The sequence below is a fragment of the Amblyraja radiata genome, chromosome 16, assembly GCF_010909765.2.
Source record: "Amblyraja radiata isolate CabotCenter1 chromosome 16, sAmbRad1.1.pri, whole genome shotgun sequence".
Classification (NCBI taxonomy): domain Eukaryota; kingdom Metazoa; phylum Chordata; class Chondrichthyes; order Rajiformes; family Rajidae; genus Amblyraja; species Amblyraja radiata.
The window spans coordinates 32,957,364-32,984,091 of record NC_045971.1 but is presented as its reverse complement, the minus strand read 5'-3'; the positions used below and the strand labels follow the sequence as shown (position 1 = coordinate 32,984,091).

Below are 26,728 nucleotides of genomic sequence, written 5' to 3'. Positions count from 1 at the left end.
TCATATTCTGTGCATTACAATTCTCCTCAATTAAACATTGCCCATCCTCTGTCCACATTATAGATAAACTCATCAGTTGTCTAGGAATAGATTGTTAATTTGCTATCCGATGTGAGAATGATGCGGTGGATCAGATAGTCTTGATTTTTTCCCCCCCATATAAAAACACCCTTGCTTAGTGTCTGGATTATCCTTTTGTCCTATATGTGTCTTGTGTTATTGAATCATTTGATTGTAACATTGCAATCTTATCACAATCTCTAGTGACATTGATACAATATAAGTAATAATAGTGTAAAACCAAATTAAGATTTATAATAGCAGCTGTTGATTGCCTTACACTAAGATAGTTTACCTCATATGAGATCTGCTAAATACTTCTTCCTCATCAGAGGATTCTTTGTAATGTGACCCATGACCCATTGATTTCTTGCGAACTGAGTCTAATGGCTGGTACAAGTCTTGAAGCCAAAGTGGCTTAGGTAGATCCATGTCTTCGTCCAATAGGGGCGTCTGATGATAAATGCAGTAATTTTGGTTCAATTAAATAAAAGTGCAAGTTCAGTTCAACTAAATAAAACTGCTGCAATGTTAATACAAAAGCACTGTGTAATGTACCTATTAAGTGATTAAACAGAGTGAACCGAAGAAAAGAAATTAAGCAACGTCTGTTGTTACCTGTTGAGCATCTTTCTTTGATTTTTTTCCTGTTAACCGGTCTGTAACTTTCTTCAGAGGGCTGCGTATATAAAACACACAGAACTGTTGACATTTCAATGAGCTTCTTTTACACAAACAGACAAAAATGAAATCCAAAGTGGAACATAAAATTGCATAACTCATGCAAGAGGGAATGCTTACCTCTTAGATTCCTTTTTAGCAGCATCTCCTGCAGGTGTCTTTGATTCTGACCTTTGAGAGCAAATCTGTTATCAAAAATATTAAGAGAATTACAATTTCTGAAAGTTAATGACTGTTATGAATATAAGGTAAAAAAACAAAAGCATATAGTACAAAAAGATTTAAAACAAAAACTATCTCAAGGAATAATTTATTTGGCAAATGCAAAATGAATGATCCACTTTTGCATTCTTTCATTTACAGGATGCATAAATAATTATCCACATCCAGTTGGACTGGCAGTGTAATAAACACAATCTGCTGCACCCAAAATGATATGTGCTCCTGCAAAAAGTTGCCGAGCACCAGTAGTGCTAAAAGGTGAAGCCTATCCATATATATTTCCCAACATTTCAATCAGTCTGAAGAAGGGCCTCGAATCGAAACATCACCCATTCCTTCCCTCCAGAGATGCTACCTGTCCCGCTGAGTTACTCCAGCATTTTGTGTCTCCCTACATTTCAATATGTGAATCACTTCTTATTGTACTATGTGTTCGCTCAATTTTTACTCCGATTTATGGTACATTGAACTTCATCTTAAATCACTGTCGTATTTATCGTATTTTATTATTTTAATAGTATTATTTTAATAGTATTTTTTCAGACATGTTATAAATGAAGATCCAAAGTCCAAATATTTGATGGCGTTTACAATTCAAGTTCCAAGTCTTGTTCTGACTTTGCTGATTCTGTCTATTGATCTTGTTTTTCCATGATTCAAGAGGTTGCTCACCACTATCACACTGCAAGGGAAATTTGGGATGGGCAATAAATGGTGCCTTTGCAATTAATGCTTATATCTACTACATGTGTAAATATAATCTCCATCCACAGATCTAGAGAAAACATGCTCAAGGGCACTATTTACTAATTGAATGCAGATATTGATTTGAAATATCACTTCCACGTTTATAATTAGGCGCAATTTCTGGATTCTTTCCTCAAGCACAATGAAATTACTGCCATCGCATAATAGAACATAAAAGACAAATAGAAAGATTCTCATTTACATGCAAGAATTCCGGCAGCTGACTTGCCACTATTCTTATTGAAAACAACACGACAAGAAGCCTACAGTTTGACTCGTTGGGTATGATTGATGAATATATTTGGCACAGATCACCATGAAGACCTTCTCTTCTTTTCTCCAACAGTGTTACGGGATCTGAAAGGATAGATGGGGCCTCTGCTAAACATTTCATGTAAAAAACATCACCGCCAAGAGTGCAGCATTGACTCAGTGCTCCTTTGAGAATGCCAGTCTAGATTATGTGCTTGGAAAGATAGACACCAATCTCTGCTGCATTCCACATTCGTGATATTCCACAGGAATAAATTTATAATTATTCTCTCGACAACCTTTGATGCAGTGTGTTACACCTACAAAGTGCTCTGTAGTTACTTCTCCAGGCCACACTGACAGAACCTCATAATCCATGAATGTGACCACCAAGACGGCCAAGACAGCAGTGGATGGGAACTCCCAGTCCAAGTAGCCATCCAGACTTGGAAATATATTGCCCTATTTATCGTCTCTGGGTTAAAGTACTGGAACTCCCCAACCAATAGTATAGTGGGAGTACCTATCTGCATTGGAAAAACTTCAGCAATTCAACAAGGCCGCTTACCAACAACTTCACACAGGCAATTTGGAAAGGGCAATAAATGCTGGCCTTGCCGGCAGCTCACGCATCTCAAATATTGAACATATCTAAGTGCCAGGATATCGCAAGTAAAATTATGTTTCGTTTTTTTAAAGTTTAGAGATACAACCCGGAGACAGACCTTTCGGCCTACCAAGTCCACACTGACCAGCGATCCCCGCACACTAACACTAGTCTTACGCATACTAGGGATAATTCACATTTATACCAAACCAATTAATCTACAAACCTATACGTCTTTGGAGTGTGGGAGGAATCCAACGATCTCGGAGAAAACCCACGCAGGTCATGGGGAAAACGTACAAACTCCTTACAGACAAGCACCCGTAGTCAGGATCGCACCTGGGTGTCTGGTGCAGTAGCTCCATAGCTACGCCACCGTGCCACCTCATGTGTATCACATTGCCCATAATTACAGAAACATGAACAGAAATCTATCCAATTCACCTACTAAAGCTGGGATTGCATGGAAGAAGCATCCTTTTAAAATATTCTTAATTGGTAAACAATTCAACAGGGTAGAGGTCAATGATAACCATACTCTGGTATTTTGACTTTCTCCGAGACATGTCCAATCAACAAAAGTCTAACCAGGATTTCTACTCCTGTTCTACTACAACAGTTCTCTGCTTATAGATGCTGTCCGTTGAATCTATGTTCTGTGCCTCATCTGTGCTTTTATTGTAAGTCCTGAGTATTGTAAGGCATGTGCTTGTTTTTGCTATAAATAAGATCATAGACCATGACTAAGGAGCAGGATAGGCTATTCAGCCCATCAAGTCTCCTCTGCCATTCAATCATGGCTAAACTAATTTCTCCTCTCAACCAGCTCTTCTTAATCAAGAACCTTTAACCTCTGCTTTAAAAATAATGTCATGGTCTCCACAGCCTGTGGGGCAAAGAATTCCACGGATTCCAAATGCTTTGGATAAAGAAATTCCTCATCTTCCCAAACTGCTATCAACCCATTTTTGTCTGGCTGGGAATGACAAATTTTGTTCATTTTTTCAGTTATTAGCTCATTTATACTTGGGATGTAGGCATATTTGGGATGTAGGATGAAGGACAGCATAGCTGCACGTAGAAGTTCAATTTATGAGTGGCTGATTCAAAGTAGTTTCCCGACATGAAAACCACTCAATATTCATAAAGGGGAGTGGAATAGGTGGAAAACATTCTGGATTTTCTCGAAGAGATGACATAACAATGGAGAACATACCCAGAGATCATTGCAATTAGTTATGAACCATGAAGAGTTATTTTCTGGAACAAGGTTTTCAGAGGAGGTTTGTTCGGTATAGAAGATAAGTATATTCTAGACAGTCGAGTAACAATCAAGGTGGGTGGTCATTGTAACAGCACTTCAATCGTCATTCCAAAGAAATGGGTGCAAGAAGTAGAGTGCCTTTTTCAGGAAATGTATTTATCAGGAAATTCAGCTCATTAGCAGAAAGGAAATAGGATTTAAATCTGGGGCCATACACACTAGTTCCACCTTCTTGCATTTGGCCAATATTCTTCTAAACCTTTCCTATCCATGCACCAGTTTAATGGCACATGTTATTCTTGACTCTTTATGATTTTTCACTTGTTAGGATTATCATTGATTTCATGAATTTCAAATGTCTTTTTTGAGGATAATGATGAGTCTGCCCTCTGACTGCCCTGAAAATTGGAACACAAACTTATCGGTCTCCTTATCCTCCCCATCAAAATTCACAGTGCCATCTTCCCAATGCGAAGTTGTCAAATAAAACAAAAGCACTATATATTATTACACTAAACTATATCACTGGACTATCGCTAAAATCACTATATAAATATTTATCATGGATCGTTCCACGCATAAATTGGCATATGATTTACTTTAACCAGGTGAATAAATGACACCTTTAAATAGAGACTCTGGAAATTCAAATCATCTCAGCAGAGAGAGTAATACAAATTGAATCAGTCGGAGGTAAATATTGTGAAATTCTAGCCTTTGTACTGAATCTTAATCAGTTCAGGCATAGAAGTCAATTCTCCCAATTTACAGCATTACTAAATTTATTTCTGTAACATAAATGACCAAAATAATTGGAAGCACATCATCAGCTTTATAGGTTTTCATATTAAACACATAAAAATAATTAAATATTAAAGAGTAGAAACCTACCTCTATTAGACAAACCACTGCAATAATAATCATCACTACAACAGTGACTGCGATAGCCAGCAGAAGTTTGTGCCCATACTCCACTGCAGATAAACTTGCATTCTTCTAAAAATAAAACAGAACTTACTATGACATAAGTGAGAAAGTTTAGTTTGTACTTAATGTATGAGATTGAAGCCAATGATACATGCATTTGTAAGCAGATTGTGATCTGGTCAAAGAAGAAATTATAGGATTCAATGATAACCATTATTTCTCTCAATAAACCATCATTAATAATAAAATATTCTGGTGAAATGCAGTTCTGATCTCCTACCATTTGTGGTTCCTCTAGCAATCACAGTAATCCAAGCTGGAAACCAAGGCACTTGCTAACATAAATTGGCAGCCAGCAATTTTGCACGGATTGCTCCTTGCACGGATGACCCTGAAGAACTCAGAAACTTGCTAATTTTATCAAATGTTGATGAAAAATTGTCTTACCAGTGACTTCTTGCCTTTCCCATCAAACATTTAATGACATAACAATACAACAGAACCTTTTAAGTCACAGAGGTACCCGTGGACATTCTTTTTTTTAAACTTTCACAATTTCTGCAATAACATTACATAGCAATTAGCAGAACAAATCACAAAAAAAAATTGAATGCAGTTTTTCCACTCTCCAAAATGTAATTGTTTTTATCAGTCTGGAGCACAAATAAAGCATTGTATTGGGTGGAATAATCACTATTTTGAAATGAGAGATAAATGTTGTGCAGTCAGAATTGTAAGCAGCTGACGAGACTTCACAAATGGAAATAGCTGAGTTTCATTGATTGCAAATTAATTTTCCTCTATAATTATTTGGTATTCAAATACTTTAACCTGTCCTGAAAATATGATTAGACGCCAATAAATGGCAGTTCTTATTTATTTCAATGGAGCGTGGAGAATCTGCTATCATGAATTCTCCCTTGCCTAGCTACAGTTCCTATGCCAGTTTAGCTCAATTCTAAATAGTGTGAACTCTGGAGGTGCGTGTCTGTGTTCATAACCTGTGAGTATGAGAAGACCTGAGATCTCAGTGCAGTATTGAAGGATGGGTTACTATTAATAGCCTGCTCTTTGCATAAGATATTAAACCACTTTTAATGTGGGTAAAAATTCCTTAACTTTCTTCTGGACTCCAGCTGCAGGTTGCTGATTCATTAAACCAATATTATACATTCCTTAAACCAATATTACTGTTCAGCCTGAAAGGGTATTCTTAATCATTTGATAGATGTATGTAAAACAGCATCCAAACTGAATTCTTCAATGGAAAGTTTGCACTTCAATTTATTTCATTATGTAAAGCAATGGGAATGTGTCAATGTTAGATTCTGCATTAACGTTGGTATTTTGATTTAATATGAAAATTAATTTACTCTAGAACTAATGAATTTACCCACCTCCATTGACTTTTTACAAATACTGCTTTTTCTGTCATCATAGAAATTTAAATATTTGACAATATTTTAATAAATACTGTCAGGAAATATTACTGTTATTCTTTGTCATATATTATTCAAACATGTTTTGAATGGAGTCAATCTCAGAAGACAGGAAAGCAAAAAACTGCAGATACAGGTAATCTGAAATCAAAGCAGAATATGTTGGAAAATCTCAGCAGTATATCTGATGAAGGGTCATCGACCTGTCTGCAGAAGGGTCCCAACCTGAAATGTCAACTGCCCTTTTCCCTACAAAGATACTGTCTGCCCTGCGGGGTTCCTCCAGCACTTGAGCTGAAAGTGAGCTGAAAGTTAATATCAACTTTATTTTTCTCTCCTCACAGATACTAGTACAGTAATACAGTACTAATACAGTAATATTTTTAGCGCTCTGTTTTTTATCTCTGAACAGGAGACCTTTATAATAATAATGATATAATAATAATAAACTTTATTACGGACTCAAGGTCCAGACAAGGGGCAACATTACATTAAAAATGCATTGCATATCAAATATCATAAATATATATAAAATCATGGTATATCACATAAAAACATCATAATTTATATTTAACAAAAACCCACAATACTTAAGTTAAAAATCCAGATTAAAAGATGATCAATGTCCTACAACGAGACAACGATACCAGTGTCTCCACAACTGGGATTCGGAGCGTGTAGTGCTAACCCTTATGTTTGTCAAGGCCACAATAAGCACATTTTTAGTCATTTATCCTGCAAATGAATTTATACATGTGGTGTCTTAGGATAGCTTCTAAAGTACTGACTCCTGCAGCCACAAACATATTACTGGCACTACACCATCTAGGTTGCCTTAGCAGTGTTCTCATGGCATCGTTATATGCCACCTTTAGTCTCTGCATACTTGTCTTTAAATAATTCGACCACAGGTGCGCAGTGTAGAGGGGTGTGCAGTATGCTCTAAATAGCGACATCTTCACCACATCTGCACACGCACCAAATTTACGCAAGAGGATATTTGCCTGTACATACAGCATGCGTCGTTGCCTATAAATATCCTCATCATCTGTCATTTGTTCTGTAATAATATGCCCTAGATATTTTATCTTATTACAGACACTAAGATTGTTGTCAGACAATTTAAAAACAGGATATTTTAGGCATTTATCCTCTTTGGTTCTACAGACCATAACAGCACTCTTACTAGCATTATATTTAATGTCATGTTCCACACCATACACGGAACATATAGTAAGGAGCTGCTGGAGACCAGCGCTAGATGGATTAAAGACCACAAGATCATCTGCATACATAATATGGTTCACTAAAATATTACCAATCATGCACCCAGTGTTACAGGCTTTCAATTGTTTAGACAGATCATCAATATATAGATTAAAAAGGACTGGGGACAAAATTCCCCCTTGTCTAACACCATTGCTAACCCCAAATGGGGCTGAGACCCTATTGCCCCATTTTATTTGCATAGTCTGGTGGGCATACCAGTAGGCCAGAATTCTAACAATGTATTCAGGCACCCCTCTTTGACTCATTTTACCAAACAGCTTTCTGTGATTAACACGGTCAAAGGCTTTGGAAGCATCAATAAAGCACATAAGGATTGAAGAGTTTTTGCCTCTATATTTGTTTACAATCTCCTTTAGGGCATATATGCATAAGTCAGTGCCATGTTTAGCTTTAAAGCCAAACTGGTTATCTGTGGAGTTAACAAACTCGTTTATTCTATCCAGCAGAACTCTTTCTAAGACTTTTGACAATATGCTGGCTAAAGCTATGGGCCTGTAATTATTTAGGCTGCCTACTTTACCAGCTTTGTCCTTAATGACCGGCACTAACAGGACAGACAACATTGAGTCTGGTAACAAGCCATGAATCATAAAGCCAGTAAAACAAATAGCTAGGAGAGGAGCTATCCTCATACTCGCATACTTAAGATGTTCAGCAGAGATATGATCCAAGCCACTTGCTTTGTTGTTGGGCAGCTTGTTCATGGCATGATACACCTCATGTGACATAATCACCATCGAGTCATTACTCAATATTTTCCACCCTATACAAGTCACCTTGGACACAGTTAAATAAAGTGCTATAATGTTGTCGCCATAACTCCGCGATATTAGCTGTTCCGGAGATTCCATCTACAGTACATGGTAGAGATGTTTTGCAACTGCTAAGAGCTCTCACTTCCTTCCAAAAATCTGTAGCATTGTTACTTAGCAGCTTCTTAGCCATGGAATCAGCCCTCATAGCTTGCTCATTTTTACAGATGAAGCGAACAGCATACTTATACCTTGCATTAGTGAACTTCTTGTGCTCAAACACAGGCCCCTGTCTGGGTCTACCTGCCATAGCCCATGACTACGATTGGTGTCAATTACCATTTTCATGAAGCAAATTTGCAATTTTCTTATATATCTAATTTCATAGCCTAAGGACAAATGGAAAGCTTATTATTTTCTTCAATTGGTACCAATTGAGCAAGTAAGTTTGTTTTAGATTGCAACAAAGGTGTGGGAGTAATGCACAGGACAAAGAAAACATTCTGTTTGAATGAATCTAAGGTTTCCTATGTGATTCCTCAGTTAATGACCCGCTAAGGGGTTATGGGGAGAAGGCAGGAAAATGGGGTTAGGAGGAAGATATAGATCAGCCATGATTGAATGGCGGAGTAGAGTTGATGGAACGAATGGGCTAATTCTGCTCCTATTACTTATGACCTTATGACAATTTATTCCATAATTTTAACACACTCTTTCACACTGTGTAGCAGGTGTAAAATAATCAAACAATTATGGTTATTAACATCAAAACTTAAATATTACAACCTATCAGCAAGCCCTATGTTTGCGAGAAGAGCAGGAAGGAAGAAATTCAATTGATCAGACATTTTTCTTTATTCTATCTCATCCATGAGGTGCTTTCCCCGGCAGAACTGATTTAAGCACATTTTTCTATTTGATTTGTTGGTTCAACCCTTCATATTAATGATTAGGCATTCTGATTTTATGATTCACAAAAAAATCTAACCGTTTAAAAAAATTCTTGTCAATATTCTTCTAGTTCCTCCACTAACATATCATTAGGTTTTGAGTAGATCACATCTCTCCAAAATTGGATTGCGATTTTATTAAAAATGAGCTCCAAATGTCACTTTTTCCTTCAAACAAAGAACTCGGCATCTATTTTCAAATTTAGTGAGGTCCTTACAGTGATTTGGCTGGGACATTCTAAGTACCTTTATGATAGCTCATGCTGGTGAACCTTACCAGTGGAGTGGTAAATATTTTTTTTTAAACTACACATTTAAAACCAGATTTAATTGCACTATATACAGAACATGCAAAAACTCACAATGATGTACCACTTAGCCAATTAGCAAAAGCAAGCTTCAATTTAAAAACCTTACAAACTGTAATTATAAAGAAGGAAAGAACTCAAGCAGGTGATTAGAAGGGCCAAAAGGACAGTATTCAGCCTGGAGTTCTATGACCACTGGAGTTCTGCAAGTTTGTGATATATATGTAAATGACTGAGACATAAAAATAAACAGGTTGGTTAGTATGTTTGCACATGACACCCAGGATTGCTCGGGTCACGGTGAGAAAGGATGTCAAGGTTTACAGTGAGATATAAATCAGTAACAGAAATGGGCAGAGAAATAGCAGATGGAGTTTAATCAGAGCAAGTGTGAGGTTGCACATTGGAAGGCCAAATGTACAGGGAAATATACAATTAATGGCATGACCCTTAACAACATAGATGTACAGAGGGATCTTCGGGCGCTAGGGGCGCTGCATTGATGGCAGCCTCTGCTTACAGTCTGTCTGTTTTTCAATCTTTTTGGTTATTTTTAGTTTGTTTAAAAAGTACGTTTTGGAGGATTTTTTTAGTATTTCTATGTGGGGGAGGGGGGTAGGGTAAGGGAGGATGTGACTACTATTCTCCGAGTCACATCTTCGCCCCCCCCCCCCATCCCCGCGGCCTACCAACTGGATTGGCGCAGCCTTTCCTGCCGGGGACCGGCCCAAAGCTTCAGCAGCGGTGCAGCACTGGATTCACCATGGAGCGGGCGATGCCTTACCTGGATCGCCGTTTGAAGCTCTGGAGTGTTGGGCCTGCAGCTTCAACATCGCGGAGCTGTGGTTTGCAGAGCTTCCAGTGCGGGTGCCGCTGACTTCAACATCGCAGAGTCCTGGGATCCCTTTACCGAGGGCCGCCAGCGTGAATCTCCGCCCAGCTCGGCCTGTGGACTTCAGGAGCCGCGGACTCTGGTAGGAAGTGGCCGATTCGGAAGTCCAAGCCGCTGAGAATGTTCTCCCGTTCCATATAACCATATAACAATTACAGCACGGAAAACAGGCAATCTCGGCCCTTCTAGTCCGTGCCGAACACTTATTTTCCCCTAGTCCCATCTACCTGCCCTCAGACCATAACCCTCCATTCCTTTCTCGTCCATATACCTATCCAATTTATTTTTAAATGATAAAATCGAACCTGCCTCCACCACTTCCACTGGAAGCTCATTCCACACAGCTACCACTCTCTGAGTAAAGAAGTTCCCCCCTCATGTTACCCCTAAACTTCTGTCCCTTAATTCTCAAGTCATGTCCTCTTGTTTGAATCTTCCCTACTCTCAATGGGAAAAGCTTATCCACGTCAACTCTGTCTACCCCTCTCAACATTTTAAAGACCTCTATCAAGTCCCCCCCCTTAACCTTCTGCGTTCCAAAGAATAAAGACCTAACTTGTTCAACCTTTCTCTGTAACTTAGTTGTTGAAACACAGGCAACATTCTGGTAAATCTCCTCTGTACTCTCTCTATTTTGTTGACATCCTTCCTATAATTAGGCGACCAAAATTGTACACTATACTCCAGAATTGGCGTCACCGATGCCTTGTACAATTTTAACATTACATCCCAACTTCTATACTCAATGCTCTAATTTATAAAGGCCAGCACACCAAAAGCATTCTTTACCACCCTATCTACATGAGATTCCACCTTCAGGGAACTATACAGTTATTCCTAGATCCCTATGTTCAACTGCATTCCTCAATTTGCTACCATTTACCATGTACGTCCTATTTTGATTTGTCCTGCCAAGATGTAGCACCTCACACTTATCAGCATCAAACTCCATCTGCCATCTTTCAGCCCACTCTTCCAAATGGTCTAAATCTCTCTGTAGACTTTGAAAATCTACTTCATTAGCCACAACACCACCTGTCTTAGTATCATCTGCATACTTACTAATCGGGGCCAAGGAAAGAGCGTTCACGTCGCGGCCCTGTTTCAACCAATCTTTCCACCACCACGCACAAGAAGCACAAGAAGCGCAAGACAGACACGATTGTGCAGATGCCGAGAAGTGTGTTCAGCTCTGGCTGAACAACTTCTAATCTTGTGTGTGGACTCGATAAGAAGAAGAAGACTTACTAATCCAATTTACCACACCATCATCCAGATCATTGATGTACATGACAAATGTTCCGACATCGGAGTTCCATCATCCGGTGAGCAGGCCTAAACAATGGGGCCACCCGTAGCGGCGACACCAAGGGGTTCGGGAGCACCCCGACCACGGGTGAACAACAGAGAACAACGGACAACAGAGGAGGATGACTGAACTCTGGTGCCTTCCCTCACAGTGGGAAACTTTGATTCCGCTGTGTGGGGATGTCTATGTTAAAGGCTATCGTGTTCTGTGCTCTTTTTTATTCGTATGGCTGCATGGTGACCACACATTTCACTGTACCAATTGGTACACGTGACAAATAAATGTCTCTTGTCTTGGGGTCCAAGTCCAGCACACTCTGAAAGTGGCAACACAAGTAGATAGAGTGGTAAACAAGGCTTATGGTCTGCTTGCCTTCATGGGTCAGGGCATTTGGTATAAGAGTCATGAAGTCATGATGCAGCCTTATATGTCTTTCGATAGGCCCCATTTGGAGTATTGTGTGTAGTTCTGGTTGCTCCATTACAGGAAGGATGGGGAGGCTTTGGAAAGGGTACAGAGGTTTTACCAGGACGATGCCTCGATTAGGGGGTATTAGCCACAGGGAGAGGTTGGACAGACAGATTATTTTCTCTGGAACACCAGAGGTTGCGGGGAGACATGATGGAAGTATATAAAATGATGAGAGGCACAGATAGGGTAGGCAGTAGATGTCGATGCACAGGTATTTTCAGGTCCGTCCAGAGATATTCGATCGGGTTCAAGTCCAGGCTCTGGCTGGGCCACTCAAGGACATTCACAGACATGTCATGACACCACTCCTGCGTTGTCTTGGCTGTGTGCTTAAGGTCATTGTCCTATTGAAAGGTGAACCTCCGCCCCAGTCTGAGGTCCAGAATGCTCTGGAGCAGGTTTTCATCAAGGATCTCTCTGTATTTTGCTCCGTTCATCTTTCCCTCAACCAGTTCCTGCCGCTGAAAAACATCCCCACAGCATGATGCTGCCACCAGCATGCCTCACCGTAGGTATGGTATTGGCCAGGTGATGAGCAGTGACTTGTTTCCTCCAGACGTAACACTTGGCATTCAGGCCAAAGAATTCAATCTTGGTTTCCTCAGACCAGAGAATCTTGTTTAGGTGCCTTTTGGTAAACTCCAAGCGAGCTGTCATGTGCCTTTTACTGAGGAGTGACTTCCGTCTGGCCACTCTACCATAAAGGCCTGATTGGTGGAGTGCTGCAGATATAGTTGTCCTTCTGGAAGTTTCTCCCATCTCCACAGAAGAACTCTGGAGCTGTCAAAGCGACCATCGAGTTCTTGGTCACTTCCCTGACCAAGGCCCTTCTGCCCCGATTGCTAAGTATGGCTGGGCGGCCAGCTCTATGAAGAGTCCTGATGGTTCCAAAGTTCTTCCATTTAAGAATGACGGAGGCCACTGTGCTCTTCGGGACCTGCAATGCTGCAGAAATTGTTTTATACCCTTCCCCAGATCGACACAATCCTATCTTGGAGGTCTACGGACAATTCCTTTGTCTTCATGTCTTGGTTTTTGCTCCGACATACACTGTCAACTGCGGGACATAGACAGGTGTGTGCATTTCCAAATCATGCACAATCAATTTAATTTACCACTTGTGGATTCCAATCAAGTTGTAGAAATATCTCAAAAAAAATGGTGGCCGACTAGGAAAAGGGGAGATGCAGCGAGATCTGGGTGTCATGGTACACCAGTCATTGAAAGTAGGCATGCAGGTGCAGCAGGCAGTGAAGAAAGCGAATGGTATGTTAGCTTTCATAGCAAAAGGATTTGAGTATAGGAGCAGGGACGTTCTACTGCAGTTGTACAGGGTCTTGGTGAGACCACACCTGGAGTATTGCGTACAGTTTTGGTCTCCAAATCTGAGGAAGGACATTATTGCCATAGAGGGAGTGCAGAGAAGGTTCACCAGACTGATTCCTGGGATGTCAGGACTGTCTTATGAAGAAAGACTGGATACACTTGGTTTATACTCTCTAGAATTTAGGAGATTGAGAGGGGATCTTATAGAAACTTATAAAATTCTTAAGGGGTTGGACAGGCTAGATGCAGGAAGATTGCTCCCGATGTTGGGGAAGTCCAGGACAAGGGGTCACAGCTTAAGGATAAGGGGGAAATCCTTTAAAACCGAGATGAGAAGAACTTTTTTCACAGAGAGTGGTGAATCTCTGGAACTCTCTGCCACAGAGGGTAGTCGAGGCCAGTTCATTGGCTATATTTAAGAGGGAGTTAGATGTGGCCCTTGTGGCTAAGGGGATCAGAGGGTATGGAGAGAAGGCAGGTACGGGATACTGAGTTGGATGATCAGCCATGATCATATTGAATGGCGGTGCAGGCTCGAAGGGCCGAATGGCCTACTCCTGCACCTAATTTCTATGTTTCTAAAATCAATGGAAACAGGATGCTCCAAAGCTCAACTTTGAGTGTCATAGCAAAGAGTCTGAATACTTATGTAAATTTGATATTTCAGTTATTTATTTTTAATTACTTTGGAAAAATTTCTAAACACCTGTTTTTGCTTTTTTATTATGAGATATTGTGTGTAGATTGATGATAAAAAATGAATTTAATCAATTTTAGAATAAGGCTGTAACCTAACAAAATGTGGAAAAAGTAAAGGGGTTGAACACTTTCTGAATGCACTGTATATCCCATGTATCAAGCATGGGAGGATGGACAAGTACAACAACTTTCTGTCATTAAAGAGGTGGAAAACTATTGTGGTGTAGAGAAATTATACAGCAGCAAGGATATAAATCTTAAAGAGCAACAGACAATGTAAGCGACTTCAAGGACAGCACTGTAGAGTATGACTTAATATTTGACATTTGGTCTGCTTTCTTTCTTTCATTAGGTGGTGACCAAGATGCCTATAGAGAAGGCACATAATTTCAACTCTCAGCTGCCTCCCCTAACACTGAGAGCAAGAAGCACGCTAGCTTCTGGGTGAATCCTGGCAGTTATACAGGTATCTTTTTGACACAGTGGCATGCCTATCGTGATTCTGTTACATCTCTATTTGTTCGTTTCATGAATGCTTTGGAAGTAAACCTTTGCTGGTATTTTCACTGCAAATCAGCTTGTTTTACAATTACCTTATTTTTAATTTAGATTGCCTCTAGTATACAGCTAATGATTCCTCACCGATACAAGTGTTGTGGAGCTTCTAAACCCCCAAGAATGCCATCCATATAATTATGCCATGATCTACATGTCTACACTCTACATGTCTACACTCTACATGTCTATTTTCCACAGCTCAATGAACATTCAGATTCAGAACCATTACCAGCAAAGTGGGAGGCTGCTGGTTCTCATGAATCACTTCGGAAGCACGTTTACATAACTGGAGGTCGACATGGTGATTACACAGATGACACTATTAGAGACACAAACTGCAGTAATCCAATGCCCAGCTGTATTCAGAAAAGGGCCAAGACCATTAATACCATAGTTTTAACTCAACGTACGGCATCTCTAACCTTGGAAATCACAGCAATGTAGGTTTTATAACGTGGAGAGAGAATGAAAGAAACAATGTGATGTTTGTAAGAAATAAGTACTATAATGCAATAAGTGAGATGATTAATGTTTGAATGGTGTACTAGCTGACTGTAGTCACATAGAGGCAGGAGGGGCATATTTCGTCTACTCATCATAAATCACAGGTTTCATCAAATTCCTCTTGCAGCAGGTAAACTGCTGCTCCACTGCCTCTTTCTTCAGCTGTTCACTTTATGGCCTGACCTCCTCCTTCTAGATTGTCCCTTAGTACCATTCTGAATGCATCACTAAACACGAATTTCACTTTGCCCGGCAAAGAACGTAGCCATCTCCAAATTAATAGATACAAGAATTAACCTCTAAATATTGGAACGGTGCAACTTTACCATGTGTTGATTGCAGTGTGCTCCTTTTGAGAACTCTTCATCAACAGGTGTTTTATCCAGTTGCACTAGTTTCATATGGCAAAGTAAAAACTCTTACAAGTCAGCAAGACATTGCCTTCATTATCAGCAACAGCTTTGATGAGTAGTATTCTCTGTTACAGATTTCAGGAATGAAATCCTTTGTTTCAACGAAGGGACAAGGATTGCTATCATTGCATCCTGGGGAAGTCAGCAATGTGAGAGAAGATCAAATACACTTTCAAACTGATAACTTGAAACTTTCTCTTTTTCCTGTATGGAAACAGGCCCTTCGGGCCCACCGAGTCTATACTGACCAGCGATCCCCGCACGTTAACACAATCCTACACTAGGGACAATTAAAATTTTTATACCAAGCCAATTAACCCACAAACTTGTACGTCTTTGGAGTGTGGGAGGAAACCCACGCAGGTCATGGGGAAAATGTACAAACTCCGTACAGACAAGCACCCGTTGCCAGGATCGAACCCGAGTTTCTGGCATTGTAAGGCAGCAATTCCACCGCTGCACCACCGTGCAGCCCATTTTGTATTCCTTGCCAATAATAGCAAGAATCTGGTACACTTCCTTGCTATTTAAGGATTTAGACATGCAACCCAAGGTGCTTTGATCTGCCTTTTCTTCTCAGTGCCCCGTGACTTATTGCATACTCCCTTGCATTCTTTGCCTCCCAAAAACAATTACTCTTGCTTCACTGCACTGAATTCTTAACCTGTCCATTGATGTTTTCCTGTAGTTTACAATTTCATTCCTCACTATCAACCACATTATCAGTTTTTATTTTGTCCAAAAACTCCTTAATCTTGGGTCCTTCATTTATCAGTAATTGATATATAGACCACTAAAATAATTTTGCTGAAACCGGTTGGACCCTGCTAAAGACAGTCGTGCATCAATAATCTTCCAGTTGGCCATCCTCCTTTCTTGCCTACCAATTAGGTTATTTTGAATCCAACATCATTTTGCCTTTGCCTTCCTAATTTCATTTCAAATGTTATGAGTTCAGCTTTAATACTCCTATGGTGATGCCAAGCTCACATATGTGATGTTTGAAACTCTCTGAAATGTTCAACTCTCAGAATCTGTCATAAGCTTCATACAAAGTAGCAGGCACTGGTAGGGCAAGGGCATTTCCAAATGTTTATGTCAAGGAAACAGATACAGAGAGAAAAAAAAACCTATAACAGAAAGGCCGTGAGATTGAGTGTTGTTATGGGGAAGTAAAGATGGGTCTTATTTGCATACGCGTGAAAGTCTTGTAACAGAAATGCATCACAATCCAATTAATGTTTGTGGAATAATTACATCACCCTGTTAAGACCATCTTCTTGCGTTTGAGGCAGCAGAAGTCTGCAGCAGGGTGATGCCATCCGGTTCGACATCCATAGGTGCCCGCCCTAAAAAGGGTGCATGCTTCGGGTTGGCACCAAGCTGTGGCGACCGAGGTTGCATCTCTGCTGCTGATGGTTAAGACCATGCAATGAAAACATTCAGCACGACAAAAAAGGCTCAGTCTTTTTCCATATTACCCTCGGGAGAACAGGCAAAGTAAGTTTTGTCCCAGTGGTGAACAGGGTCATGCTTTTGATGTTCAACACTCATTTTACAATTTGGCATTATAGAGTTGAATTGAATCCACAATTGTGCAAAACAAAGCTACCACAGTCGTATATAAATATATTTATCCAATAATCACAATAATAAAATTTTAAATACAACAACCTGCAGCATAATGAATTAGAATAGCATTTTTGTAATATCTTTTCTGAAGTCCATGAGACCTTCTGTATAAGATTTAATGGAACATCTCGTGGTTTAACATCATTCCACAAGTAATTAAACTTTGATCCTGGGATTCCATTTTCCTCATATAAGCAAATAAGCAAACATTCATATGATTATGTTCCCAGCCTTTTTAACTTGCAGAGTTATAATATCGCACAATAATATCACATAATGATGAAACAGAGCATAGGAAGGCCTGGTGTCAAGACAACAACCGTTCTCTCCATGTCAGCAAGATAAATGAGATGGTGAATGCCTTCAAGTAGCAAAGTGGAACATATACTCTGGTTTGCATTGACAGCGCTGAAGTAGAGATGGTTGAAAGCTTCAAATTCCTAGGAGTAAATATCACCAACACCTTTTCTTGGACAACCATATTGAAGCAATGGCCAAGAAATCACACCAATGCCTCTACTTCCTGAGAAGGCTTAGGTGGTTCGGCATGTCCCCAACAACTCTCACCAACTTCCACAGATATCCCGTAGAAAGCATTTTATCGGGTTGCATCACTGCATAGTTTGGGAACTGGTCCATCCAAGACCGCACAAAACTACAGAGAATTGAGGATGCAGACCAGACCATCACACAAACCAACCGCCCTACCATTTACACCTCACGCTGCGTCGGCAAGGCCAGCAGCATCATTAAGGACGTGTCGCACCACGACCACTCCCTCTTCTCCACTCTCATGTCGGGCAAAAGGTACAGAAGTGTGAAAACACACACCTCCAGACAGGGCCGGCCTTAAGCCGATTTGACCGATTGCTCTCAATTGGGCCCCGCGCCTAATTGGGGCCCCGCACTAATGTTCCGTATTTCGTACGGAAATACAAATTCTCTTTGTTAAATAAAGATTATTTTTTAAATTCGCCATCTGGATTTTTTTTTTAAACGAACATGTATAACAACCGCTGCACGGCCATCAGACACAAACAATTTGTTAACTAGTACTGTTAGCACTTCTTAACAGCAAGTAGTTAACAAGTTGTTATACAAGGTAATCAATCGCATCCATCCACATTCCTCAGTAAATGTTATTGTGTTTTGAATAAGTATTAATTACGCCGTGTTCCTTTCAATAAAATTCACGCGGCGTCAATAATACTTGTTTAAAACACAATTACATTTACTGAGGAATGTAGATAGATGACACATTGAGAATTTCTTTAAACTCACCATCATGAGTGAGGGCCCCGGACCGCGAGAAGGGGCTTCTTCCTGGTGTGCAGGTCAGTCATTCACCTACCGACCCACGTTGTGTCTCTCTGTGTTTTGGTCTCTCTCTCCCGCTCCCCATCTCGTCTCTCTCTAGCTCTCCCACTCCCCCACTCTCACCCTGTCGCCTCGGCATTCCCGGAATCATTGCCGTTTAGCGGTAGACAAAAATGCTGGAGAAACCCAGCGGGTGAGGCAGCCGCCTTGCCTGCTGAGTTCCTCCAGCACTCTGTGTTTTTTGTTTGGCTCTGAAGTTGAAGGTGGCTCAGCGGGACGGCAGCGGCTCTGGGGAGAGGGTTGCGTTTCTGGTCGAGACCCTTCTTCAATCACAAGTACTCTCACCAGAGTTCAGTTCAGTTTGAATAAGGGTCTTCTCTCCAGAGTCGCTGCGCTGCCTGTCCTGCTGAGTTACTCCAGCTTTATGTCTATCTTCAATTTCAGAGAAATACAATTTCTCACGGGGGGCTTATAACGCCTTTAAACCCCTCTGGGACCCTCTAAACCCCCTCTATAACACTTCTGAACCCATCTGAAGCCCTCTAAACATCTCTAAACCGTTTAAACCCCTCTAAACTATGAGGCTACAAGGTGACTTGGATAGGCTGGGTGAGTGGGCAAATGCATGGCAGATGCAGTATAATGTGGATAAATGTGAGGTTACCCACTTTGGTGGCAAAAACAGGAAAGTAGACTATTATCTGAATGGTGGCCGATTAGGAAAAGGGGAGATGGAACGAGACCTGGGTGTCATGGTACACCAGTCATTGAAAGTAGGCACGCAGGTGCAGCAGGCCGTGAAGAAAGCGAATGGTATGTTAGCATTCATAGCAAAAGGATTTGAGTATAGGAGCAGGGAGGTTCTACTGCAGTTGTACAGGGTCTCGGTGAGACCACACCTGGAGTATTGCGTACAGTTTTGGGCTCCTAATCTGAGGAAGGACATTCTTGCCATAGAAGGTACAGAGAAGGTTCACCAGACTGATTCCTGGGATGTCAGGACTTTCATATGAAGAAAGACTGGGTAGACTCGGCTTGTACTCGCTAGAATTTAGAAGATTGAGGGGGGATCTTATAGAAACGTACAAAATTCTTAAGGGGTTGGACAGGCTAGATGCAGGAAGATTGTTCCCGATGTTGGGGAAGTCCAGAACAAGGGGTCACAGTTTAAGGATAAAGGGGAAATCTTTTAGGACTGAGATGAGAAAAACATTTTTTACACAGAGAGTGGTGAATCTCTGGAATTCTCTGCCACAGAATGTAGTTGAGGCCAGTTCGTTGACTATATTTAAGGGGGGCGTGGCCCTTGTGGCTAAAGGGATCAGGGGGTATGGAGAGAAAGCAGGTACAGGATACTGAGTTGGATGATCAGCCATGATCATATTGAATGGCTGCGCAAGCTCGAAGGGCCGAATGGCCTACTCCTGCACCTTGTTTCTATGTTTCTATGACTGCGTCCAACTGCTGTCTTGTTCGTTGATCGGTTTGCTCGATATGAACTGTTTTGGGAGAGAAATATGCTCACGGCAGACCAAACGTGTTAAACAGAAATTGGTCCGATATTGAGCTTTACACAGTGAGAAATCATGTGAAATAATCACTGAATTTAATTTTAATTGAATGTACCTGCATGTTATACTGTTTAGTTTGGAGATACAACCCAGATAGTCCACTGAGTTCGCACCGACCAGCGATTTCTGTTTTCATATTTGATAACTTTATTTGGTGGCCAATCAATCGCTGTCTCTAAGGGGGTTGCATCCAATCACCAACCAGCTTGCCTTAAAATTCCCGTCCAATCAACAAATAGGTCTCCTCCCGTCCAATCAGCTGCTGTCTCCAAGGGCATTGTGTCCAATCACATAATGCAGTTTAATGGTGATTAGCTGCTACGGTAAAGGTTGGAAGCCAGCTGATCTACTGACAGTCAAACGAGAGCAGGAGAGATTCACACAGTGTATAATCCATAGCACCTATTGTACAATTTCATAATATATACTAAATAACTGGGCTGACAGACCTTGGCTGGGAATCTGGGGTTCACCAAAATTGTTCCCAATTGGGCCCCGCACACCCCCTAAGGCCGGCCCTGCCTCCAGATACAAAGGCATTTCCTTCCCAGCTGTAATCAGGCAACTGAACCATCCTACCAACAACTAGAGAGAAGTCAGTTACTATCTACCTCATTGGAGATTCTTGAACTACCTTAGATCAGACTATACAAGACTTTATATTGCACTAAACGTTATTCATGTTATTCCCTTCATCATGTATCTGTACATTGTGAATGGCTCAATTGTAATCATGTATCATCTTTTCGCTGACTGGTTAGCACACAACAAAAAGCTTTTTACTGTACCTAGGTACACGTAGCAATAAATTAACTCAAATTCAGATATTTGCGGCATGTCCCTTGGATACATTGCTGCCACCATAATTTGTGCAGGGCTACGTATTAAATGAGGAAGATGCAGACTATCGTCATGCCTTATTTTTCTGGGAAATGTTGCAACTGGAAAGATGCAATAATTAAATCAAATGCTCCTTAAGACCTTCAGTGACATCTGAAGAATTTGGAGTATTTATCACAATTATCAAAAAGCAGATCCTGACAGTAAACGTGTTCTGCAGTTGCCAATTTTTTTCTGGGGAGGTACAGTGGCTTGCAAAAGTATTCATACCCCTTGAACTTTTCCACATTTTGTCACGTTACAACCACAAACGTAAATGTATTTTATTGGGATTTTATGTGATAGACCAACACAAAGTGGCGCATAATTGTGAAGCGGAAGGAAAATGATACATGGTTTTCAAATTTTTTTACAAATAAAAAACTGAAAAGTGTGGCGTGCAAAAGTATTCAGCCCCCTTTACTCCGATACCCCTAAATAAAATCCAGTGCAACCAATTGCCTTCAGAAGTCACCTAATTAGTAAATAGAGTCCACTTGTGTGTAATCTAATCTCAGTATAAATACAGCTGTTCTGTGACGGCCTCAGAGATTTTTTAGAGAACATTAGTGAACAAACAGCATCATGAAGCCCAAGGAACACACCAGACAGGTCAGGGATAAAGTTGTGCAGAAGTTTAAAGCAGGGTTAGGTTATAAAAAAATATCCCAAGCTTTGAACATCTCACGGAGCACTGTTCAATCCATCATCCGAAAATGGAAAGAGTATGGCACAACTGCAAACCTACCAAGACATGGCCGTCCACCTAAATTGACAGGCCGGGCAAGGAGAGCATTGATCAGAGAAGCAGCCAAGGTAACTCTGGAGGAGCTGCAGAGATCCACAGCTCAGGTGGGAGAATCTGTCCACAGGACAACTATTAGTCGTGCACTCCACAAATCGGGCCTTTATGGAAGAGTGGCAAGAAGAAAGCTATTGTTGAAAAAAAGCCATAAGAAGTCCCGTTTGCCACAAGCCATGTGGGGGACACAGCAAACATGTGGAGGAAGGTGCTCTGGTCAGATGAGACCAAAATTGAAGTTTTTGGCCTAAATGCAAAACGCTATGTGTGGCGGAAAACTAACACTGCACATCATCCTGAACACACCATCCCCACTGTGAAACATGGTGGTGGCAGCATCATGCTGTGGGGATGCTTTTCTTCAGCAGGGACAGGGAAGCTGGTCAGAGTTGATGGGAAGATGGATGGAGCCAAATACAGGGCAATCTTGGAAGAAAACCTGTTAGAGTCTGCAAAAGACTTGAGACTGGGGCGGAGGTTCACCTTCCAGCAGGACAACAACCCTAAACATACAGCCAGAGCTACAATGGAATGGTTTAGATCAAAGCATATTCATGTGTTAGAATGGCCCAGTCAAAGTCCAGACCTAAATCCAATTGAGAATCTCTGGCAAGACTTGAAAATTGCTGTTCACAGAGGCTCTCCATCCAATCTGACTGAGCTTGAGCTATTTTGCAAAGAAGAATGGGCAAAAATTTCAGTCTCTAGATGTGCAAAGCTGGTAGAGACATACCCCAAAAGACTTGCAGCTGTAATTGCAGCGAAAGGTGGTGCTACAAAGTATTCTCAGGGGGGCTGAATACTTTTTGCACGCCACACTTTTCAATTTTTTATTTGTAAAAAAATTTGAAAACCATGTATCATTTTCCTTCCACTTCACAAATTATGCACCACTTTGTGTTGGTCTATCACATAAAATCCCAATAAAATACATTTACGTTTGTGGCTGTAACGTGACAAAATGTGGAAAAGTTCAAGGGGTATGAATACTTTTGCAAGCCACTGTATGTGTTGGGACTATCCCAGCACAAAAAACACTGGCTTTTCATAGTCCGGTAAACATCGTGAGCGCGCACTAAAGAGCTGCAAACATGACATAATTTGACATAAAAATAACAACATATAAAATATATTTTGACAGGTACATGGATGTGAAAGGCCTAGAGAGATATGGCTGAAAAGCAGGCAAATGAGACTAGCATCTTGGTTGGCATGGGCAAGTTGGACCAAAGGATCTACTTCTGTGCTGTATGACTATATGGGAAATCAGTGTCAAAGGGAGAGTCACAGAGCATAGAAACAGGCCCAACTCATCCTTGCCAACCAAGATGTCCCATTCTGAGGTACTCACATTTGTTTGCGTTTTCCCCTTAACCATCTTAACCTTCTCTATTCCATGTAGCTGTCCAAGTGTCCTTGAAATGTTATATTATCTGTTCCATATATGGTGCTGGCTCAAAGGGGCGGTGCTGGCTCGAAGGGCCGAATGGCCTCCTCCTGCACCTATTTTCTATATATCCATCAGCCTGAGTGAAAAGTTGCCCCTCAGGTTTGTATTAAATCATGTTCTTCTCACTTTATATATATGTCCACTTGTTTTTGATTTCCCTACCCTGGGTAAAACACTTTGTGCATTCACCCTATCCCACTCATGATTTTAAACGATTTAAACTGTATAAGATCAACCCTTCACCTCCTGCGCTTTAAGATTAAAGTTCTAGTTTGCCCAACCTCCCCCTATAGCTCAGCCCCTCAAGTTCTGCCAACATTCTCATAACTCTTCTTTGATATCCTTCCAGCTTAATGACATTATTCCTATTGCAGGGTGATTAAAACTGGACACTGTCTCCAAGTATGATCTCTCCAATACCTTTTGTACAACTGCAACATATCTACCCAACTTTTATACTCAATATCCTGACTGATGAAGGCCAATGTACCAAAAGCCTTCTTGACCACCCTATCTATCTGTGTTGCCAATTTCAGGGAACTATGTATCAGTACTTCAAGGTCCCTTTGCTCTACAACCCTCTCCAAGGCACCTCCATTCAATGTGAAGATTCAGTGCTGGTTTGACTTCCCAAAATAAAGTACCTTGCACATCAGCATTAAATTCCAATACCACTTCCTGAGCCCACTTGCCCAGCTGATCAATACTATGCTGTAATTTTTGATAACTATCTTCACTATCTACGATACCACTGACTTTAATGTCATTTGCAAACTTACTGATCAAGCCTTGTACATTCTCATCCTTATCGTTGATATATCAATCAGTCAATCAATCAGTTTTAATTAATCACATACACAATAAAGTGCAGTGAAATGAACTTGCCAGCAGCAGTACAATCAAAAAACACACAATACACAATAAAATTTAACACATCCACCACAGCATTCTTCACTGTGGTGGAAGGCACAAAGTACTGTCAGTCAGTCCTCCTCCATTGTTTCCCCGTGATCGGGGCCATAAACCTCCGCAGTCGCCGTTGCGGGCGGCCGGATGTTCAGGCCCTCTCATAGGGACAGTAAGTCCCGAATCGGCGCTTCCCTACCGGAGAACGCGGCTTCAGGATGTTGTAGGCCGTAGGCCGGTGGTCGGAGCTCTTCTCCGAGAATCCCCGGTGGGGGTTCCCGCTCCGGATTTTTAAATCCACGCCGCGCCCGCCGCTAGAAGCTCCGCAGACCGCGGCTGTAGGATGTTATTGGCAGGTGGATCTTCTCCGTCGATCCCTAACGAGGGGTCCCAGGTTCTGGACGCTGCGCCTGCGGCTAGAAGCTCCGCAGACCGTGGTTCAGGATGTTACAAGTGGCGGACCAGCGATCGGAGCACTCCCTTCTGGCGACCGCAGAAAGGGCTTGCCCGCTCTACGATGAGAACATCATGCTGCGCCCGCTGCTGAAGCTCCGGGCCCGACTCCGGGAAAGGCCGCACCAATCCATGGTGTTAGGTCGCAAGGGAGGCGACATGGAAAAAGTCGCCTCCCCGTGGAGGCGACCGAAAGCAGTCCCCCCCTTACCTCCCCTCACCACCCTCCACACAAGACACACACAGAGGCATTAAAACACACATTTGGACACACTAAAAAAAACAAAAAAAGACGAACACGCTGCTGGCAGGGTAGCCGTCTCGCTGCGCCCTCACCGACTTATAAAACAAAAGGCACTGATCCCCGAGCACACCACGAGTCATAAGCTTCCAGTCTAAAAAACAACCTTCCACCTCTGCTACTTTCCATGGTCAATTCTGTATCCAGTTTGCTAGCTCTCCCTGGATCCCATACAATCTAACCTTCCAGAGCAGTCTACCATGCAAAATGTTATCAAAGACCATGCTGGTCCACATAGAAAATATCTATGAGCTTGCCTTCATCAACCTAATCAGACCCTGTGCTCAAAGCATCTCCATTAACTGACCCAAGTTCCCTAGCCTTCCCTTTTCTTCATGATAAAAGCAGAGCAGTAATACTTATTGAAGATCTTGGTCATCTCCTGCAGCTCTGGACAACCACTTTGGTTTCTGAGGTATCCCATCCTCTCTCGTTACCCTCAGTCCCTTAATGTATTTATAAAATATTTTTCTATTCATATTTTCTACTAGAGATATCTCCTACCTCCTGATTTCCTTCTTAAATATTCTCAAGACCTGTAAACTCTTCCAAGGATTCACGATCCGAATGGTGGCCGATTAGGAAAAGGGGAGATGCAACGAGACTTGGGTGTCATGGTACACCGGCCATTGAAAGTAGGAATGCAGGTGCAGCAGGCAGTGAAGAAAGCAAATGGTATGTTCGCATTCATAGCAAAAGGGATTTGAGTATAAGAGCAGGGAGGGTCTACTGCAGTTGTACAGGGTCTTGGCGAGACCACACCTGGAGTATTGCGTACAGTTTTGGTCTCCTAATCTGAGGAAAGACATTTTTGCCATAGAGGGAGTACAGAGAAGGTTCACCAGACTGATTCCTGGGATGGCAGGACTTTCATATGAAGAAAGACTGGATAGACTCGGCTTGCACACGCTAGAATTTAGAAGATTGAGCGGGGATCTTATGGAAACTTACAAAATTCTTAAGGGGTTGGACAGGCTAGATGCAGGAAGATTATTCCCGATGTTGGGGAAGTCCAGAACTAGGGGTCACAGTTTAAGGATAAAAGGGAAGTCTTTTAGGACCGAGATGAGAAAATAATTTTTTACACAGAGAGTGGTGAATCTGTGGAATTCTCTGCCACAGAAGGTAGTTGAGGCCAGTTCATTGGCTATATTTAAGAGGGAGTTAGATGTGGCCCTTGTGGCTAAAGGGATCAGGGGGTATGGAGAGAAGGCAGGGATGGGATACTGAGTTGGATGATCAGCCATGATCATATCGAATGGCGGTGCAGGCTCGAAGGGCCGAATGGCCTACTCCTGCACCTATTTTCTATGTTTCTATTTTTCTGTCCCAGCTGCATAAACTTGGTCCATGCCTCCTTTGTTTTCCTGATCCGAGCCTCAATTTCTCATCCTCCTGGTTTCTTTACTCATGGCTGCCTTGCCCTTCACTTTGTCAGGAACATGCATGCCTTGAATCATCACTCTTTTAAAAGCATCCCACTTTGCAGCTGTCCCTTTGTCAGCAAACACGCTACTCCAATCAACTTTTTCAAGTTCCTGTCTAATCAATGTTGGCCGTGCCCCAATTCAGAACTTTAACTGGTGGACCTGCCCTGTTCTTATCCATAACTACTGCTCAAAAAAATCTGAAAACAAAACAAAACATTTTACACAGGAATTATCAAGACAATTAAGATTCAGAGATGTAGAAAAAATATTGTGGCAAAAAAATAAAATTGGGCTCAAATCAGTAGGGACCAAAGGT

General features: G+C 41.5%; 1 protein-coding gene across 2 annotated transcripts in view; it reads right to left on the bottom strand.

Moving 5' to 3' along the window:
• The window catches only part of LOC116982102 (leucine-rich repeat-containing protein 37A-like), a 120,812-nt gene that overhangs the window by 5,789 nt on the left and 88,295 nt on the right, over window positions 1–26,728 (bottom strand). For both annotated transcript variants that reach the window (XM_033035420.1, XM_033035418.1), the window contains 4 exons: window positions 4,725–4,829; window positions 862–926; window positions 679–739; window positions 356–513 (listed from right to left, as the gene is read on the bottom strand). In XM_033035420.1, the coding sequence (XP_032891311.1) occupies window positions 356–513; window positions 679–739; window positions 862–926; window positions 4,725–4,829 (389 nt within the window). The remainder of the gene's footprint in view (window positions 1–355; window positions 514–678; window positions 740–861; window positions 927–4,724; window positions 4,830–26,728) is intronic.